Consider the following 22071-nt stretch of genomic DNA (forward strand, 5'->3'; position numbering starts at 1 on the left):
TTAGCTTGCTTATCATTAAGTAGAACCCTTAGAGGGCTTCCCTGAAGTGTCTTTCCTACGTCCAGTAAGACGCAGACAGATACATGCTCGCACTAGAGCATGATCTGAATCTAAACATTTGCTCCAGAATGAGCGACAGTCTTCTATCGAGCCCCTCCATCGGTGGCTGATAGCAATGTGATCTAATTGGGTCCAACGTTGGGACGAATTCGGGGGTCGCCATGTCAAAAGATGTTTTTCCTTATGCTTAAAGTTAGTATTTGCAAGAAATAGGCGGTTATCTGAGCACAGCTGCAACAGACGGTCGCCATTATCTGTTCTTTTAGCCACGACACCATAAGATCCACCCAGGTGCCTTTCCCTTTCACTTAGCTTACCTACTTGAGCATTAAAGTCACCAGCCACTATTACTACATCAGAACGCCTAGCTTTTCGGAGAAGGTCAGAAAGTTTCCTGTAAAACTCATCTTTTATATCGTCTGAGCTGCAGTCAGTGGGAGAGTAGGCAGAGACAACGAAGAGGCAACGACGAGTTTCCCTATCTTTCCGAGTCCTTACTGATCCGTTTAGTCGGACAGCGCATAGACGACTGTCTACTGGGATCCAGTCTAAAAGAGCTAGTTCTGCCCTAGGACTTAATGCTATACCCACTCCAGCGAGGCAACGGGAAGCAGCATCAGGGCTTCCAGATACACGAAGCGTGTGTCGAGATGGTTCTTTATTTTGATTAGGTGAAGTCAAATGAATGACACTACTCGGATCTTGTATGCGCGTTTCGGAGACGCAGCACACATCGATGGTGTAAGATTCTAGAGTCCTAGCTAAGGAAGCCTGTTGTCCTATTTGGCACAATGTTCGGACATTAAAAGTTCCTATATGTAGTTTAGAGCGTGGTTTCAGGAGACCAGGAATAACGTTCCGTGTACTTGAATCGTTTGCCCTAGCGGTGCGAGGTGATAAAAGGACGTGAGAAGGGTTAGTCGTGGAGATAAGAGAGTTATTAGGAGTAGGAAGGATTTGAAAGTGACCAACTTGGTCTCGTGTGTTGTTACGGGTATGAGGGCTAATATCACTTACCGGCTGCCCACACCGTGGAAGGGTATTTCTTGAGGGACCTGAAAAAGAAGTTGGATTAGTGTTGGTCTTAACGACCTGGGAGCGTGACCGCAGTGCCCAAGGGACAACTGCTTGAGGCCGGTCACGCACGGCCTTTTTGTGGGGGATTTTTGACGTGTTAGCTCCGTTCTTCAAAGGACCTTACCGCCGGAGACGGAAATCCGTGGGATAAGGCGAGGTGTGCATTTTTAGGGTCGACCTTTTCTAACCCCACCCCTCCTTGTGGGGAGGCAGCATCGCTGTCATGCTGGTTGTCTGAAGGAAACACCTTACTGCCGTCACACCTCTGTACAGTCGGCAGTACGACTTCGCCTTCGGACCTTGGGATTGCTGCTTTTAGTCTTACCGCTCTTCAACCGACCTGTCTGGCATGGTAGTACCTTGCGGAACGATTGTTACAGCCAGCATAGCTCAATTGCTTCATCACGATAGGCAAGCCCGATCACCACGTCAAGGTAGCAGCAACGGTCGAGATTAGTTCTGTTACTCTGACATTTGTCTTGATAATTTTTATTTGGTTGTATTGATTTGATGTGATAACTTAAGCTAATGTACATAAATAGGAGGTTCTACGTTCCTTTTGATTAAGTGACTGACTGATAATGTAATAAAGTTGATCAGAAGAGGTTTTTGTGGAGATTTCAGTATTTCTTTTAATAGTTGAAATCATGAGTCAATTGAAGCTAGACCACCATCGAAAACCTGGAAGCAATGGACAGCCGTTTCGTCCTACTATGGGACTCCTCAGCAGTGCGCATCCACGATCCCGCCTCGTGAGCGGGATTCGAACCCCGGACCTACCAGTCTCGAGGCAGAGCAATTAACCGATAGACCACTGGGCCGGCATTCAACGGTGTTAGTGTCTAACTTCAACCAATCCACAAAATTTGAGCAACCGTTCACCAATTTTCTTCAGTGAGTTGTTATCTCACAACAGACGTGGTTGAACTCCACTGGTCACTGCTTCCCACTAGAACTCGCAGGACAATGTATCTTGAAGTCAGTCACTAGTGAGTATATGATTATAATCAGAAGGGGGGTTTGTGGAGATTTCTCGAGACTGGTAGGTCCTGAGTTCGAATCTCACTCGCGAGGCAGGATCGTGGATGCGCACTGCTGAGGAGTCCCATAGTAGGACGAAACGGCTGTCCAGTGCTTCCAGGTTTTCCATGGTGGTCTAGCTTCGATTGACTCATGATTTCAACTAATAAATTTGAGTTGAGTGGAGGTAAACTGCGGTTATTTCGAGATTATTTCATAGAGAAACACGATATTTTAAAGTATATTTTTAGAAAATGATGCTTAAATTTAAGTAAAATTTGTCAACTGAAAAAAACTTGAGAAACTTTACAAAACTCATTTCTTTACTATACATATACAAAAAATCTTATTGGAATCTGGACATCAGATTTCAGTGTTTAAGAATACATTTTTTTACGAGGTCATGAGTATTTTAGAGTATTTGAACTATAATTCATATATATGGTTTGTTTGATAGGATGAAACGTGCATCCTGTATTCAATTGCTAGTTATTATCTAACTCTGTTGATTGATATTCAGGTAACTAAACATGATATTCAGATAGACACCAATCTGATAACAGCCTGGATGAACTCTTCAAAATATCCAGGAATGACTAAATTTTATTTGCTAATCGACAGAAAATAAGTTTTACAGTCAGAAAATATTTCCAAATAAAGTGTTCGTATTCCGTGGTCAACTTACATTTTATAAGAAAGCGTTTTTTACGTACCAGTTCAAATCTCAACTCAAAAACATTTACAGTCAGTATAACACATATAGACCTACAGTGGAAAAGCATGCACATTTGTACTCATCTCATTGACAAAGTGATAGTGTAAACACTGAAGATCAGTGTTAGTAAATGTCAGTTTCATCGAAGAAAAAAAATAAATATATATACATTTCGGTCACTTAACTAAAAGCATCTTGGGATTTTGTAAGTGAAACCTGTTGCTCAATGTAATAAGTGAATTTCTTTTAGCTTGCAATTTAAAAACTCTTTTATTTATCCAACTTTCTGTCGAAAGCTATTTAGTTGATATTGTGCATATGTACTGTTATTTGCTATGTTAAATACTGCTACACGATTCAAATGAATGAATTACAAATTAGCAAAAAAAATCCACAACATGAATTCAGGCTTATTAAAAATGATTCATTAATTTCCAGAGGATGAATGAACAAAAAACAGAACATTTCAGTTGCCAGTGACGATAATATGGTGAAAGCATGTGCATGTGTTGTGGTATATGTTACTTATATCTGTCGACATAAGTAGTATGCGACACAGATCAGAAGTTGGGTGCCCGGCAGCAGAAGGTTAAAAAGAATTAAATTGAAGAGAAAAGAAATGTAAACAAGTCGTAGCTGTGATAACGACAGAAATGGAGGAACGATGAAGTATGTGATAAACAATTCATTGAGAATGTACAAATGAAGTATTTAAAGTAAGATTTTCATATTTTATCAGGAAATTCTGTAATTTTGTATTAAACAATAAGTTGGTCTTCCGTACATGAGTTCTCGTTCGCTACAGCGAATATATATGGAAATTTATAGAGTAATTATCTAGCACGATACTGAAAATGAACTGCTCTCTGTGCACACACGCTATTTCAAGGTTAAAATCTACGCCAGAAATTAGAGCTGAAGTAAGCTGTTAATAAATGGATTCGGTCAAGCACTTAGTCAAGACCTCACTAGCCTACATTTCCCCGTTTATGTTAGAATGATAATCGTATATACATACACCTAAAATTTGTGTACATTATGATTCAGTTTAGCAATTTATCCCTGGTAAGGCCCTGGTACGGCCGAGAGTGGGGAAAGTCAGCTCTCCCTCTCCAAATGCTCTCATATGGCCACGCGTATATAGCCTCTGTCAGGGAAGTCCTACTCACTACCTTCTCGTGGCATCGGTGTTGTCTACGAAGTGGACAGGACGAAAAGCGAATGTCCGACGCTTTAACCGGGTTGGTGGATATGGAAAGTTCACCTAGGGGAGTTGGAAAACCCTGATTCCAAACCGATGGTGCACATGGGCTGGCTCCAGTATCCTGAAGGAACAAATGGCGTATGAACCAATCGTTGGTCACCGACTACCATGGAACTGCATCTCCTTACGATGCTCCACTGCCTTGTGGATCAGATCTTAAAGTCAAAGGCTTCGGGTGTGGCCCCCTAACAAAACCACATGCTTCGGTTTGGACACCCGGGCAGTATCACAGCCCTCACATAAATCAAATAAGATTTGTGTGGCGCATATGTATTTGGTACCCCTTCGTACCAATATTTATGTGTTCAAATAAATAATAAAACCCCACTCATTTCACTCTTCTCATTCGTACTGTGGGTATCTAGTAACTAAATCAAGCTACTGAACACAACAATCTCCTAAGAATTACTTGTCATTTGGAACTTTGAGAATCATATTCATGAGAAAATTACAACTTGGATCATTTCAGACATGCACTATTTTTATGTTATATTACTTATATTATGAGATATGAGAAACAAACAATAGATTAAATTTGGCGTATCTAATAATTCTGAACCATAGTGAACAAATAAGATATTTGCAGTTAGTTCATTAAAATAACTTCAAAGTGTTGACAAGACAAAACAATTCACTTATCGTTACATAAGTACATTCATATAGATACAATAAATGAATTAAATCAAACTGTCTAGCTAATAAAATGATTATCAACCTAATATAAATGAATTACAATTCCCTCTCTCTCTCTCTATTTCTCTCAATTCTTAACACATTACATCTTGTCGTGTTCATAGTTATTAATAAAAATGGTAAGCACGTATAGAATTGATTAGTGTATTATCACTATTATTATTATTTAATTTTAACTAAATGATGATGTGTATAGAGGACGATTTCGAATAGGCGGTGAACATAGTAACAAAACAACAACAACAAACAAACAAACAAAAGATAATAGACATTATGAATGTTAGAAACTTTTAAATGATAAAATCGAATCATTTCCATTATGTATCAATATTTTTGAATGAAACACGACAGATCACATTTATTATTTCATTAGAATTAAAAAAAAACGAAATATGTCGGGGAAAAAAAAGGATACTTTGATTAAAACACATTAATATATATCTATATATCATGCTATAATATAATGTAATATTATCTTATATTAGACGATAATAGATTGAAATTATATAATAGTTTCTGTTAGAAGGATAATATCCTAACTGATTAATAGGCTTAAATCACGGAATCAGTCAGTCAGTCAGTCAGCTACAACGCAGGACCAGGCACATATATGCATCGGTCTAAGTTGCCACACCTCACTCATTAGCACAACAAGATCAACACCGGATTCATAGTAGTTAATTTAGTGGTGGTAGTATATAAATTATAGGTTGTATATAAGGATATAGTACAGGAAGGAAGAAAGTTATGAAGCAATTTTAATCTTAAGGTTTAAGGGAAGATAAAGAGTGTATACACCTACGGCATGGTGATCGACTCTGAGCCATGTCACACAGAGTCTCCAACCATTGGTTACGATAGTCACGCGGACCACAACCAAGTAGTCTGCATCTACCAACATGGCTCAGACTAGAAGTTAGTGACTTCAAGCACTGATGTCACGTTTTGGTTTGACCGCCCCTAACTCTCTTCCAATCATTCCCAATACTAGTCAGCATTGCGCTTCGTGGTAATCGGTGTTCAGGCATACGTAACACGTGGCCTAACCATCTCAGTCGATGAAGATTCATGACCTCATCAATTGATTTACCATCATTCCCTAATACCCTGCGTCTAACCTCACTGTTACTAACCCGGTGATCCCAGCAGATGTGAGCAATATTTCTAAGACATCTGTGGTCAAATAGAAAATCACGGAATACATAGATGAGTTCATTTTTTCAACTAAATAATATTAGTGGATGATTCAAGAAGATGTTACAAGATTATTGTGTAAATATATAAACTTTATACAATATAAACTTAAATATTTCAACTATTGTGTCTTTTATATAAGAACTTTCGTCTAAATTAGAGCGAATAGTTTCACAGTATTTGGGCGCCGAGTTGATGTACGACATTAAATAGAAATAATATACATGTAAAATCTCAGCGAATGAAGTTGAAGTAAATCTAACGTTTCCTTGAAAAAGCTTGGACCAGATTGCCAGGCGAAACGTTGGATTTACTTTAAATTCATTCGCTGAGATTTTACAAATATATTATTCATATTTAATGTTTTACTGTGTCTTTGTTGTGTTTTTGGTTTATCAGAATTTATACTGTTTATTTTGAATTCTTGTTTTAATTTCGTAAGAGTCAAGTGAAGTATTGTGGTGTTTGCTACTTATATCGACATAAGTATTATGTATCGTGAGTCAATAATAGAATATCTGTTAGCAGAAGATTGAGAAAATAGAGAAGGGAAGAACAGAAACAGAAAGCAATTGGTATGGAGATGAAGGAACAGTCAAGTTTGATTGATATTTTCCAAATTAAGTATTTACTGTTTGGTTCTCTGATTTGACTAAAATGTTCTGTGATTTTGTGTTGTAATACATCTGGTTGTCCCCATTGGTATTTGTGTTCACTACAGTATCATGATTAGGAAATGCTGAACAAGCGAAGGGCATAACAGTTTATAGTAAGGAAGGTTAAATGCCAAATAAGAAACTGTAGAAATACATTGCATATAATAAATTTAAACATGTCATATTCTTACAATTCTAATTTGAAACTAATACATTTTCTAGGCTTGTTAAAGTCGGCAAAGTAACCTATTTATACACCAAATACAGATTTTTTATTTTTTCGCTAATGATGATATCATTAAGTTCCCAAAACTGAAATAGATGCAGTGAAATTAAACTTAAGGATCACTGAACTCCAATGAAGTTGGGAATAAAGAAACGGTAAAAGATAGTCGAACGATAAGAAGATACTATCAAAATAATGATTATAAAACAAAAAAACTAAGAAACTCTTGAAATGGATAGTTTATTTCCTGTTAGAATGGTAAACATTGATTCCTCCCTAACTATGGTTTTAAATAATGTGGATGATATGATATGTAGTAGATAGCCACTGTCAAACTTTCGCCTACTATAAAAGTCAATCAAGTCATTATCGGGCATCTTTTTTATAACTTAGCTCTTTACACCTAATAGAAAGAAAAATAAATTAGATTGTGATCTAAGATATGATATTGTAAGCAAAGATAAATAGTGGCTAGCAGTGGAATCCAGGACGCGCGTTTCGTCCTATTTTAGACTGACCAGTTGCAGTCCTAACACATCGATGGGAAGATTCAAACAAACAATACTAAATGAATTTAAGATATGATATGTTAAGAAAAATCTCCATTAATTTCTCTGATTGAAATTAAAACCTATTGATTTCAATGACAAGATATACAGACAAATGTAAACTGTGTGTATAGAAAGTACTGAAACGTTACTAAACACTGAGCAGAGTTTGATAGTGTCTAACAGTAGAGTTCATGACGTGCATTTCATCTCATCTAGGAATAATCAACTGGATGTACATGCTAGCGGCTATCTAGACTTAGCAAATAAATTGATATGGGAGACTGTAATTTATGGACGACCTTTGAGCGACGTTAAAGTGACCTTGAGAATGTCCACCTACTTACTAGGATGTTTAAATGGAGGCTATAAGCAAGTGTAAAGAATTAGGAATATGATTTACAGTTGATGGTTAGGGTTAAGAGTTAGATTTAAGGTTTTCATCACGAACTAGCAACAGCTAAAATGCCGAAACGCTATTTAGCCAAATGGACGAATGAATTTTGTGCCAAAATCCAAGGCCTACTATGCTAAATTTGATTGGGTGATCCATAAATTATAGTCTCACTAATCGATAACGAATCTGGAGTTTGAAGAGAGAGGTATTGGTTTCGAGTCCTGGGATGAATATCAACAGTGGGATATGGGTACATCAGGCTGGTGAATCGCCAATAGGACTAAACACGCGTTCTGGATTTCACTGATACCTACTATTCAACTCTAAATTAATGGCAATGATGAGGTAGTCCACTCATAGTGCACATATACTAAAAGAGACTGATCATTTGCAGTCTTTAACATCGTTACTATATAATTCAAATAAACACACTTATCAAAATCTGCTTTAACAGAGTTTGAAAAATATCTTTGCATATCTTACTTAGCTATCACGTTGTCATAGTGGCGTTAATTAAAAACATTTATACACATAAATTCCATTTATTTACATTTATATGATTGATAATAAATGGTGATTTCTTAAGTTGTCTCATGATAAATTAATTTTGTCAAAACTTTTCTTTGAGAAATAACAATTTCTCTTTATATCTCTTTTTTATATCCAAGCAATATAGACACGACCTAGAACAGAATATAAAAGTCATCTATTAATAGTCATTAAACAATGGATCTGTTTCGCTTGTATTCTAACACAATCACTGAATAATACATACTTAATTTATTGTGGACCGATGGATTACTAGCTTAAGAATTTATTTTTAAACTATTGGGTTTCAGCATAGTGAGCAAAGATGGATAGTGGCTAGTGGTGGAATCCAGGACGCGCGTTTCGTCCTGTTTGGGACTCGTCAGCTGGATGTACCTGCGAAAGGTACTGGATTCGAGTCCCAGAGTGAACGTCAACTCTGAGATGCAGGTACATCCATCTGACGAGTCCCAAATAGGACGAAACGCGCGTCAAACTGGATTCCACTGCTAACCACTATCCATCTTTGCTTACAATGCTTGTGAATTTAGGCTATATCGAGGCAATACGCACACTATGCACATATGCCAATTAGAGACTGACCAGTCGCAGTCCTAAAACATCAATAGGAATATCCAAACAAACAATACTAAGTAAATTTTATTAGGTTTCAGGTTTGAATACTGTTCCATAGCTTTTAGTTTAAGCATCTAAATAGGATTACTAGCCTCTACACAATAAGCGTGATTCTAAGAGTAGTAATTCATTTATCACATACATACTTATGTATTCGGATTTGAATTATAAATTTCCATATTTAGGATAAATCTACTGCCTAGTTGCTCAAACCTATGTAGATAAAGCTTAGTATGCATGTGTGATCTACCAGTTCAAACTCTAAATCCTTTAACCACTTAATCAACCAATTTTACAAGCTGAAGACTCAAGAAAATATTCAACTTAAGCATTTCTATAGATGAGAATATTTTGATGATATTATACTTTTGATAAAATTAAACGAATAATATACGTGAATAAAAAAGGCTTGGGGATGGTTGACCGGAGGAATACATGACGTCAGTCAGCTATAAATAACGTAAAATGTGGGATACACGTGCATCGATTTAAGTTGAACACATCAGAACAAAAATATGAAACTATCAAGACAAAAACTAGAGAAGTAGACCGTCCGGTCTGAACCGTGTGAAGGGATATACACTCTGTGGTTTGTCAGGTTCCAAGTTGCTTGTGACTAATTAACTAATTGATAAGTGGAATGGTTTACACTAGAGAAAGTACGAAAATTAATAACATGATGATTATGTCAGATACATCATATTATTCATAGCTGCAAACAAATAATTTTAACATGTTGAAATAGATTTTGTCAATATACATGGGTTGTGTTTAACAGTAAAGACAAGAACGTGCATTTCGTCATGATTTAAACTCGTAAGCTGGATATACTTACGTTCTGGCGCGGATGTGCACACAGAGAACTGAACACAGAACCTTTCGCTTCAAATGTACATGTTATTCACTTGGTTACTGAGTTCAAATAGCCACCAACTTGTTCAAAAAATGTGGTGCCTATACCATTAGTGGTAAGGGTTTAAATTAATCTTTTGTTTGACATTGAAGATTAAATTTCGATCAGTCACTGTTGGCATATATACATTCTGTGTCTCAAATAAAAGGAGGAGGACGTGTTATGCCCCGATAAGAATAATGAATGGTAATTTTGGGATCTATTTATGAACCAATACTATGCATATATTTTTATCGTATGGTCGCTAAATAACTAGAGTATTCATATTCGTGTCCCCCTTATTATAAGCTTTATTTTAAACTATACACTGTTATATGATTTACCATTCCTGAATTATGCCCTGTCTATTAATTACTATCTCCTCTACTCACAGCCACATTTGGCTAAATCTTGTACACATGTTATTTTCTATTTTATGGTACGATGTGGTCAGTTTGATTGGTATATAAACTCAGTATGTTTGAAATATAATCATTCATACTGCAGAGGCTCTTCTGGACTTAACTAGCTGGGCTAGGCAGAAGCAGGACCGATACATACTCTAGACTGCTCGTACGGTTTCCGTGTGTCATTGTTCCAATCGATACTTCGCTGCTCTCTGATTGACTGTCTTATCACGTCATACATTAACTGGGCATCCACTCGGCCACAAGTTATAATAGGACGTACAATAAAATGGCCATATTTAGTCAGTCTTCATAAGATGAAAACAAACCAACAAAAAGTAATCGAAATCCAATCCTGAATATTAAAGAACAGGATAATTCAAATCTATTAAGGACATGAGTGGAAATACAGTGCTTAGTTAAAGTCTCAGAAATCAATACTTTGATTTATTAAATTAATATCTTTTTTCGGGGAAAGAAGCATATTAAGTTGATAGGCTGGGTTAATCAAAGGGCCATTCAACACCAAATGATAAATGAGAAGTATTGGCAGGTGTACGCTATCAATCAATAGTTAGCCTAAATTCCGGAGGGAAGGAAACACGTGATATTGGTTGACAATCTGGCTTTATTTTCCGAGGGATACGTATCTATATTAATGAACGAGTTCATGAATATATTTCGATCGGGTTAGTCAATAAGAGCTTTCTACTAACTGTTGATTTCCACACTCAAATAATTGGTTGGGTTTCAATATAAATATCAGAATCGGACGAACGCCCAACACAATCTAAACATCTGAAGTCCTCATTAAAAAAAACAAAGTAATAACAAAAAGACAACTGGACAGTACAGCTTCAACACGCTAACAAAATTGATTCTTAAAAAAAGAGAAATCAGAGGAAAACAGGAAATTCTATTTGAAAAAAGATAATTGAAATCACAAAAAATGGATCAATTCAAATGTTTGTATACATCACATTATCTGTAAAAATCAGCAAAAACGAGAATGTTTCAGGCTTTAAAAGTAACATACGATAGATCAGTACACAAGATACTACAAGATAACTTATCCTATCACCACTCTTCCATTGATAGATATTTTCAAGATAAGCTAGCTAGAATGCTGTTAGAAGGATACGATAAGTTAAATACTAACTACATGACTATGATTATGGAGTGAAAACAATTCTATAAAACATGGCCATGAGTTGAATTAATTTCATTATTTCTCTGAATCATAAAATAAAATGGATATGGTAGTATTTTACTTAGATGATCTAGTGTAGTGAACAAGAACACAGGTGGGGACAATCGAATGTATTTCAGCACAACATTACAGAATATCTCATTAAAATATGACAACCATATATAGTGAACACTTAATTTGCAAAATAACAATCAATTGTCTCAATTTGACTGTTTCTTCTGTAAATATCCTTCCATAGTCTCCGATTATAATTGTTCATGCATTTTCGTACCAATTGCGTGCCGTTCCCGTTCTCTCCTTATCGATCTTCTACTGAAATACATTCAATGCCTGACCATCACCATATACTACTTATGTGGATATCAGTAACCCACATCACACTAGTACTAGACTTGATGTAAATAGCATTACATGAACACCTGTATACTGATAAATGTTTATTAGGAAGATGGAAAAAATTCTGATTTATACATTTCCAGGAAAAAAAATACGATTGGTAGACTGGGAAATCATTAGAATAGTAATGAAAGTCATTTTTTTTATAACTATAAACCTTTTGTGTAGCAGTCTAATATAATGAATCTTTATTGAATTAAAATTACCAGAATAAAGAATTTGTATAAATAGTAGAAATTTAACATTGGACAAATTTATCATTCTTCATGTTCAGCAATAATAAAGATTTTGTATCAGTGAAACTTCATACATCATACTCTCATATTTCACCAAGTGAAAAAGAAACGAAAAAGTAGGAATCAAGACTCACACGAATGAGATAGTGATTATAACTTAACAACCAACCATATGTTCATATGCACAGCATTGGACTATATTGTGTGAATGGAGGGTTAGTGATATTACCTGGTTGGCTGGCAAAACTCAGATTGATGAAGCAGAGTTCGAACCCGTAATTTCGTGATTGAAAGTTAGCCACTACATCAACATACATAGTAAAATGTTCATGAAGACACAGTGATCACTTTAAAAGTGATTACAACAAATTGATATTAGTGGGAGGATGAGTTAAAACTATGGGACCATCGACAGATGTTTTGTCAAATACCAAGGCTCTAGAACAGCACACTTTCACGATATCATAAAAGATGGGATCCAAGACAAGTATTGACATGAAAAATCTACTTTGAAAATCAAACTATCTTAATGAATGAACCCCAATAAACACTAGTAAATAAATCATACATAGTCAAGAATGAAGTGTGAAAATTATCCAAAGATTGAAAAAAACGGATCAATAAAATGGATTGATTGTATAATGGGTTCTGTTATATATATATATGCTAACAACAGGGTCCACTGAAATAAATCATTTTGGAACATTTGATTTAGCCACTAGTGACTAATTTTGAGATGACTTCCTAAAGTTTCAGTGAGCTGTGATTAATTAACTGTGAGATTAATACAGAAGTGAAGCAAATACACAAACTAATAACATTTAATGGTGATAATATCGTGAGTCGGTTAAATTTAGGAACGTAGACTACAGTGAATACTAAATTAATGGTCTAAAAGCAACACGATCGACACAAGATTGAAATATTCAATTCCTAGTTAAGGGGAGAGCGGATTTGTCCTTCTGAAAGGTCCTACATTAGAATTAAATAAATACTCAGTGCCTTCTGACTAAAACTAACATCATTTTCGGAATAGGTGAATATTGTATTTGTCTAGTCTTTAGTGATGATCGGATTCCACCGGCCGAGTTACAGTGTGGTCACCAGTCTATGTAACTCAATAACGCTTCCATTATGCTCCAGTGTTAAATGGTTTGAAGTAGTAAGCAGAAAATCTAACGGGATGGACCACCATTCAGCAATTAATCAATTGTAAATATTTCAGTTACGGCTTGAATATCTTAGTGGCAACATCTTAAAGAATAAAACTAGGTGACATGAGTTCGAGCCGACACCAGTCCCTTTAAGATTACATGTACGACTTCCTGACTAGTGTCAACTAGCACGAAACCTAGGTAGAGTAAATCTTCCTTACGGTGACCTTCAACCACCGAACAGGTGAATTTTAGCAAGTTAAACCTTAACTAATTAGATAGCTGAAGGATCATAGATTAACTTAATTCACTAAATGACACACACATCCATGACATACTACGTTTCTTGTTCAAAAAAAGTATTTCAGTACTATTATAATATTCTTTATAGGATTTCCGTCAAACATCTGCTGTTCTGTCACTAATAGCCTTATTATTACCATAACCAAAAGGATAGTATTTCAGGAACAAACAAACAGACATCTGGTACGTAGGAATATATATATATATATATATATATGTACCGTGTGTAAAGATAAAAAGATGAGTAATGGTAGCATTATTACAGCTGGCTAGTTATCTTAACTACGTTGTGGAACATAAAGTAGTGAAATAAACGGGAATAGATAGTTTCATTGAACCACTTTCTTGTTGTACGATTCAATGAACGTCTCGTTATTTGGCGACGATGTGAAAAATAGCTTACAGTTATCTAAGTTGCAGTTTTGTATCATTACATGAAAGTGCTTCACTATTACGAATTCAGTTAGCTAGCTAGTAATTTTTTATATTTCTACATTTTCATCTGTATGGCATGTAAGGTTTGACTTAATGAGAATTTACCCATACTTCCTAATTTTATCTAGTATTACCAAAACACAATATTTTTTCCCTCGAGGCTGCATCGTTCAGTACCATTACCTTAAAATACAGTGATATACAATAAGCCAACTCAGTTGTCATCGACCGTGGCTGCTACCCTGACATGGTAGTCAGCCATGCCTGTCATTTTGACATAATAGAACTATATTGTCTGGGACACTCGTTTCTCTAGGCCCTACGATATAGACAAGTCGGCTGGAGAACGCTAAAACTAAAGGTGATAAACTCATGGTCCAAGGGCGGAATCATACTGTTGACTGTAAAGAGGCATAATGGGAGTAAGGTATTATCCTCATGTAGCTGGCATCTCCAGATATGCTACCTTCCCACAATGGAAGGAGGGGTCAGTAAAGGTTGACCCTGAAGATAGCACACCTTACCTTCATGAATATTCGTTGCCCACGGTAAGCTTTTAAATACATGGAGTCAATATACAAAAGGCTTGATAAAAAGACCGTGAGTGACCGGCCTTAAGCAGTTATCTCTTGGGCCCTAGGGTTACACTGTGATGTATGCTACATATGCTAACAGATGATAAGTATTATGTAGCACCAGTAGGAAGCGGGATGCCTGGCAGCAGAAGATTGAAATGAAGAGGATAGGTAGGAAATCGGAGAGCAGTCAAAATAAAAATAGAACTAGAAGAATAACGGAGTATGTAAAGGACAATGCAAAGAAAGTGAGCAATTTATATGTTTAATGTATGATTTTCATATTTTACTAAGCCACTGTGTAATTTTGCATCAAAAAATAAATTAATTTTTTCCACCAAGTCTCTGTCTACTACAACACCACCACGTCGCTAATATCAGAACCGAGTGTTTTATAGGCCGCTCAAAAAAAGTGTTCTTCCACAGTGTGTCACCAGAAAGTGACATCTCTTCCCATACTTCTAACTGTATTCGCAGTTGAATCGTTATTTTATCAGATAATAACCACCAGATTAACTTCGAGTACTTTGTGTGATGAGTATGCATCTATGACGTACGTATAAAAATGACTAATTGCACGATTCATAAAACGTCCTATTCTGACTTGTAGCTGCGTCAACAAAGTTTGGTTCATTCACATGTTGGACTTGACTACTCCATTCGAAAACGTTTCGATCGTGGTCAAGTGAGCTTATTAAATTACACAACACATAACACCACTATTTTCAGGTCCCAACTTAATTTAACCTGTAGTGCCGTGCTTCAACAATAGTTCACTTCGATAACCGTTATTATACCAATCTTAACGGTGTATAAAATCAGAAGGCAAAAGGAAGCGGCAACTACATTTTTATTGATGAATGATGCGGACCAGAAAGCTGTGGGCACATGAGCAAGTGTAAGCGAGCGAAGCAAAGATGATGCATAGTGGAGATGGCTGGGAAGCCAACACGCTATGAGCAAGCATTACTCAATATTTATAATCAGACAAAAATGATTGACAGACATATGATGAATAGGATACGAAGGGTACACATATACGCTCATATAAAAATATAGTCAAGGTTAATAAACGAATAATTACCAAGATCAAAATATGACTCAATGTATAGGTGAATTGGCTTGGCCAGTAGCTAGAATAAAGCATATGGGCTTAACATATAAACTGATACACAAATATTGGGTGTTAAAAGCTACACTAAATGATTTTACGCCCATTGAGTGTAAAGTTGAATGTATTGTTCCGACTTACAGGTTTTCTTTAGTGTTTACAGTCAACCATAGCAATAGAAAGTTATGAAATCACAACTCGCTTCAGATACTTGTTTGGTTCAATCAGGGATAATATCTGGTTTGACTAAAGAGGTAAACCGAAGTCCACTACAACCATATACACATTGAAAAGCGTAAAATGATATATGTAAATTACTTCACAATCGTTCATTTTCAAACTGAAGTAAACCATATATACAAATGCTAACAGTTGATAGGTATATATTTGAATGTAAATAGGTATACGCATCCGTAATACAATACACCACAGATATAATCTGAAGGGGTTTTGTGATTTCAGTATTTTCATAGTTGAAATCATGAGTCAATTGGAGCTAGACCACCATGGAAAACCTGGGAGCATTGGACGGCCGTTTCGCGCTATTATGGGACTCCCCAGCAGTGAGCATTCACGATCCCGCACTCGTGAGATTCGAACCCAGTACCTACCAGTCTCGCGCCCGAGCACTTAATACTTAAAATATAATCTCTTGAAACCTGCCGAAACTAAGCTCTTTGTAAACTTCAAATTGGACATAATAATAATAATAATAGTAATGATAATAATAATACTCACCATTTGAGTTACCATAAATGCATGTTTAAAATTATGAAATGGTACATTGTTATATCGTGAATAAGTTGAAAATATCCAATTTTCAAGTGTATCAATAGAGAAATGACATAATTCCGGTAGATTTAAATCGACAAACATAAATTTAACAAAATTAATTAATTCAGCATCTGAATATAACCAATTATTAAATGAATGAGATTTTAACTGTTCTTTTATAGATGAAGATATTGATTGAGATCTATGATGATAGTTTCAAAAAAAGATGAAAATTTTTTAAAAAAACATGATTTTATGACGTAACAGTTTGAAAAGTTAAATATTTATATTAATTATTAGTTACTATGATCTGGTGAATCAATGAAATCCAAAGGGAACTATTAGATAACATTTTTGTCTTAGTACGAAAAGCCACAGTTCTATTCACCAATTACCCCACACCGCACCACGGCAAAATCCTTCATATAGAGGAAAAACAGCATTGATTTACATTGATGAAGTTTTTGTGATCGACTGTTGAATAATAATCGAGACAATGGATACTCTTGTATTCAAAATGAATTTAAGCAGTATGAGGGATTGTGTAGATTTTTGAATTTTATTGAGATCACAGGCCGATCTAAGTTAGACAACAGTAAGAAACCTGAACGAACGAGAAAGTCGTTTCGTCTCGGTATGAGACTCCTCTACAATTAATTTCCACGACTCCCCCACTGAGGATCTAACCCAGGACCTTCAGGTCTCAGGCAGGAACAATTAAACTTCCAACCACTGAACCATGATCCAATAATCTAGAAATTTAACTTCATTTAATTTTTGATATTTCACAACCACCGAATAATTTATATTCACCGACTTAAGTAATTTTTCCCAGTCACTTCATTATATATTCTGTTAAGTTCGATCGTGTACTCATATACCAAGTACAGATTCATGCACTCAGCTTTGAGCGAAACCTAATGTGTGAGAGCTATCCATGAAGTATAGGAAATTATTCCCCAAAGTTACTTTTTAACTTTTGGACTAAAAAAAAATGTAACAAAGCATATAACGTTAAACTATATGTTACACATGTGATGTTTATGATTTAGGCAACTGTGTATATGTCCACCAAGTATCATCATTTAAAGAATAATTATTAACCATATCATCTAAGGTTTGACACTCGTAACTAGTTAATATCGAGTCAATCTTTTATGGATATTGTTAGAAGTAAACCGTATCCTAAGAATAGTAAACTGTGGGTGGAATAATTAGAATTATTATAAATCATTACAAATCTCTTACATTTTATTATAGATAGGAAGAATATTCAGGTTTTTAAAAGATTTATCAGATGATTAAATGGTTAACAGTTAAGTGTTCAGACCATTAAATTACTGGAGGATGTTTAGAAGACATTGATTATAAGTACATATTACAGAGATAATTTTTTTTTAAAGAATTCGTTTTACCACAAACGTATAAAAGGAAAACTATGTGAACATGTAGCAATAACTTACCGAATAGCTAGAAATTGATTCCTAACTTTAGTGAAATGTATAAAAGGTAGTTTTATACCTTCCGGATCAGGGCAGTAAGGATTGCAAGAGATTCGTTGACTATCATTAGGATGTTGAGTGTTAATTAAATTACATGTTTCATTACAATTGTTTGTTTTAGAAGAGTTATCTACTAAACAAGTTTCTGTGCTTTTACTTGCTTCAATGTCACTGGTAGTTGAGATTTTAGATGAAGAGGAAATGGTTGAAAATAACCACGTAGTACATTTAGTTGGTAAGTGAATTTTATTATTTGTACCATCTTTATTGGGTGGTGTACGAGATGATTTCACATGACAACGAATTAATCGTTTAAACATCTATAGATGAAATTGTGAAAAATAAGATAAGAAAAGAAACAAGTTATAATGGATTTAAATAATTAATATGAAATAATAAAACGTATTTATATCTTTAGTAACTAGTGAAATATATATATGTAAGAAAAGGAAACTTAGTTCTACTAAATTATGTAGAGATAATTCTGGTAGTTTCAGTGAAAATTCATGACCAGTGGAGTTTAAAAATATCTGGTGTTAAGCAGACTACCTACCAATGACATTGAAAAGTAGCTCAGTATCGCAAGTTGACTAAATATGGACATGTGAGTCACTAGTTGTCGGTTCAGCGGTCTTTAGTCTAATTACTGTTCACAAAATCTGGAAGTCCTGGATTCAATCTCTGATGGGGTATTTAATGTGTATTGCTGGGGAACCCCATGCTACGACAAAATATCTGTTTAGTGCTTCCTGCTTTTCAATGATTATTTAACTAAGATCAGTCTGTGACGTATGCCATAAATCCACTTTACCGTATAAATGAGTCATCAGAAGTTATACAAAACTAGTAATTTGCTTTTGGGCCTTAATCGAATTCTCTTAATGACAAAACTTCGTTTCGGTAGTTTATTCGGATTTGAGATTAAAAAGCATTCCTCGGAGGTCGTATGTGATTTACAAGATAATCTAAAAAATGAGTTATTGAAGACCAGAAGCGAGAGAAATTCGAAACTACTTTAAGTAGACATAAAATTTTATATTAAAGTCTTAGAACTTGTTTCAATATATTATGCTGATTTGCACTTATTTTCATCAAACGAATTATATTATATTTTAGTTAGAAAATCGCATTCATAATGTCCTTAGTTAAAGCTTCATACGATCGTTTTATGACATTTTTAAGACCTCAGATCATTTGGAATATATACTAATCTGTTGACAGGTTCATTTGAGTCAATCCAACTAAGTTACTTATAACACAATTCACGAATCAATAAAATAGATAAAGCTACAAAACTGAATTCTTAACACTTATAGATTACAGAGATTAGATGAATTGTTCATTGCCAAAATTAGCATATTGGTTAAGTTTATTAAAGGAATTATTGTAGCGTCCAGTGTTTCATACGACCGTAAAAACGCAATAACTAATCTTCCTCGTATTACAATTTTTTTCGATGTTAAACTCGAATACTATTAGGCTTTTCTAAATTTTCCAGAAGGAAACGTTTACTGTTAGTATAAAGAAAGTCCATGGATAGTGAAAAATCCCCCCCAACACAGTCATTATATATTTTAACAGGGGTTACGGACAATAAAATGTCTCCACTCAAACTAGAGGGTTCTACATTTATCAGGAACAATAATACGATTTAGTTCAGGTTGCCATTAAACTTTAGCAGAATGAAGTAACGTTAACGAGATGAGTTGTAGTGAAATCAAAACAATAGTTGTATTAATGATAGTCAGACAAACTAAATATTGGGAATTCGGTTAGAAAACAATAAATGGAAAGGTGTACATCGGGGAACATTAGAATTCAAGATTTAGGAAAAGAAAAAATGCGAATACATCTGAGTCACAGTAATCAGTTCTGAGCTATATCATCCGTTTCCGACTGAACATAAGAAACATTTTAGTTGTGTAATCACATATCTGATTTCTACAAACTATCACTTGATGTTTTTCCCAGATCAGTACTAACAAATATAGATAGTCACTTCCAACATATCACCTGTCACGAGTATTCATTGGTTCAAGTTTCCCGCCGACGCAGAAGAATAAAGAGGAAATTATGAAAATGAGAGACACACGACGAAAACTAACTGAAAAGCATTGAGATTTTAAGTGTATGAGAAGCACTGTTCAAAAGAAACATATAAGATCGGAGGATGGAAAGCTGGGAATTTAGATAGAGAATGGATGCAGTTGTACTAATCAGACTAATTTTTTGTACACAAAAAGTACTAACAAGCTGAACCGTGTAGTTATTTTAACAAAAGCACTCACGACAATAAAAATAATATGACGAAGAAAATCTACAAACGTTATGTTACAAATGAAAGGAACAAGAGGAAAATTTGATATTTTAATCTGAAATACAATATACAAAATGTTCTGGAAATTTAATCATCTTTGTCCACAGAAAAACGTCAAGAAGTCAGTTAAACTTTATGTATGTTGAATTTAAATGAAAGCTACCATCAGTTTAAAGCAACAATGCTCTGCAGAGTGCCTTTTAAAGATAACAAATAAGCAATGATTATTGTTTTTAATTAGACTATCAGGTTTTACTTAGATATACAGTAATGTTTGTATGTATATACAAAAGACATTGAAGCAATCGAGGAAATTTATGATACAATGATAACAATGAAGAACTATTGCGTAGCTGATTATCACGAGCAAATGTACAAATCGCGAGCTATTGCAGCAGATATAAGAATAATAAATATCACGATATCGACAAATGTACTATGATATAGGAACTGAATCAAACCATGAAAACATAAACTTGAGAGTAGTAACCACCAAATTATACAACAAAAGGCATGGGAATAGTCAGTTTAAGTAGGGCGTTATTAAGGAGACGAATAAAAAAACAAAGTGACAAAGAACTAGTACGATCATCTATCAAGTTTTCTCAACTCTAGGAAGTGACATAAGCGCTACAGGCTTATTTTAAATGCAAAAGTTATGATTGTTGGCCTAAATAAATAAAAGCAAAAGATGAAATCAAACCTTATCGGGAAACATAGGAAGCATTTTTCTATTCACTTTGAACGTTTCAAATCTATAAATCAAACGACTACCATTGACTATATGTTATGGAACACCTACATTTGAACTTTCTCTAAAATTCTCTAAAACGAGTAAAATGACGGCAGATTTTCTGGTTGGTTTCTCTATTAGCAAGCGTGATATTTTGTTTTCCACAAGACATTAGGATAAACACATAGGTACAGAAATGAAAAAAGCAACAGATAGCTCATACTTTAGTTAGAAAACAACTTTTAGTTGACTAAAAATTGGTGAAGCAAAGAAATGCGTTGACATCCTGCTTCAAATCTTGGAACCCCTATTTAAGTTATTACCATGAACAGCAACGTCAATGACGTTTTTCACTTCACTTACGAAGTGTAAGACATGAATATGAGCACGAGACATATGACATCTCCAGATGTCAAGCCTTTAATTATTGATGTATCACTTGGATTTGTGTTAACAAATATCGAAAAATAAACCAGAGTTGAAATTCCCAAGAAAAGTGTCAAAATATTTTGTGGTGCACCAACAAATGTTCACCCTTCTATTAAGGAAACATACTATAGACAGATTTATGGAACAGAGATAGGATCCATTTTAATCCCTTGACAGCTTTATCAGACTATATTTTTAATAATAATAACTAGGACTGTTGACAGTGTGTTTTGAGAAACGCTGTGATACACTATATGACTGAATATCATGCGTACAGTAAACAGGGAATATGTATGTAAGATAGGGATAGATTACATTGAGTCCATGTCCTGTATAGTGGTAAGGTGTAAATGCCACAGTAGGCACATCAGTTAGGTCCGAAAGCGTCAATATGGGGTGACGTTTTGAGACAGAGATACTCACCCGATTAAAGTCAACTCTTATATATTGTGAAGCAGTTTGAACAGAGTAGCTAATATAAATAAGTTGGTTTGTTAGCATCCGCTTATTGATTTAACATAGATGTTCTCATTTCAAGGGAGTTTCTTTGGCTCTTTTACTGCAGTAGTCCCAGTGGTAGGTA

The 22071-nt window shown here is 35.0% G+C and overlaps 1 protein-coding gene across 1 annotated transcript in view; it reads right to left on the bottom strand.

Moving 5' to 3' along the window:
* Window positions 1-22071, bottom strand: part of Smp_124250 (putative high-affinity cgmp-specific 3,5-cyclic phosphodiesterase) — a gene marked incomplete at both ends in the record, with an annotated part of 44405 nt that overhangs the window by 22156 nt on the left and 178 nt on the right. Inside the window, 2 exons of the mRNA XM_018793088.1 lie at window positions 16472-16709; window positions 17971-18329. Coding sequence (XP_018647635.1) covers window positions 16472-16709; window positions 17971-18329 — 597 coding nt within the window. The remainder of the gene's footprint in view (window positions 1-16471; window positions 16710-17970; window positions 18330-22071) is intronic.

The sequence above is a fragment of the Schistosoma mansoni genome, chromosome 1, assembly GCF_000237925.1.
Source record: "Schistosoma mansoni strain Puerto Rico chromosome 1, complete genome".
Classification (NCBI taxonomy): Eukaryota; Metazoa; Platyhelminthes; class Trematoda; order Strigeidida; family Schistosomatidae; genus Schistosoma; species Schistosoma mansoni.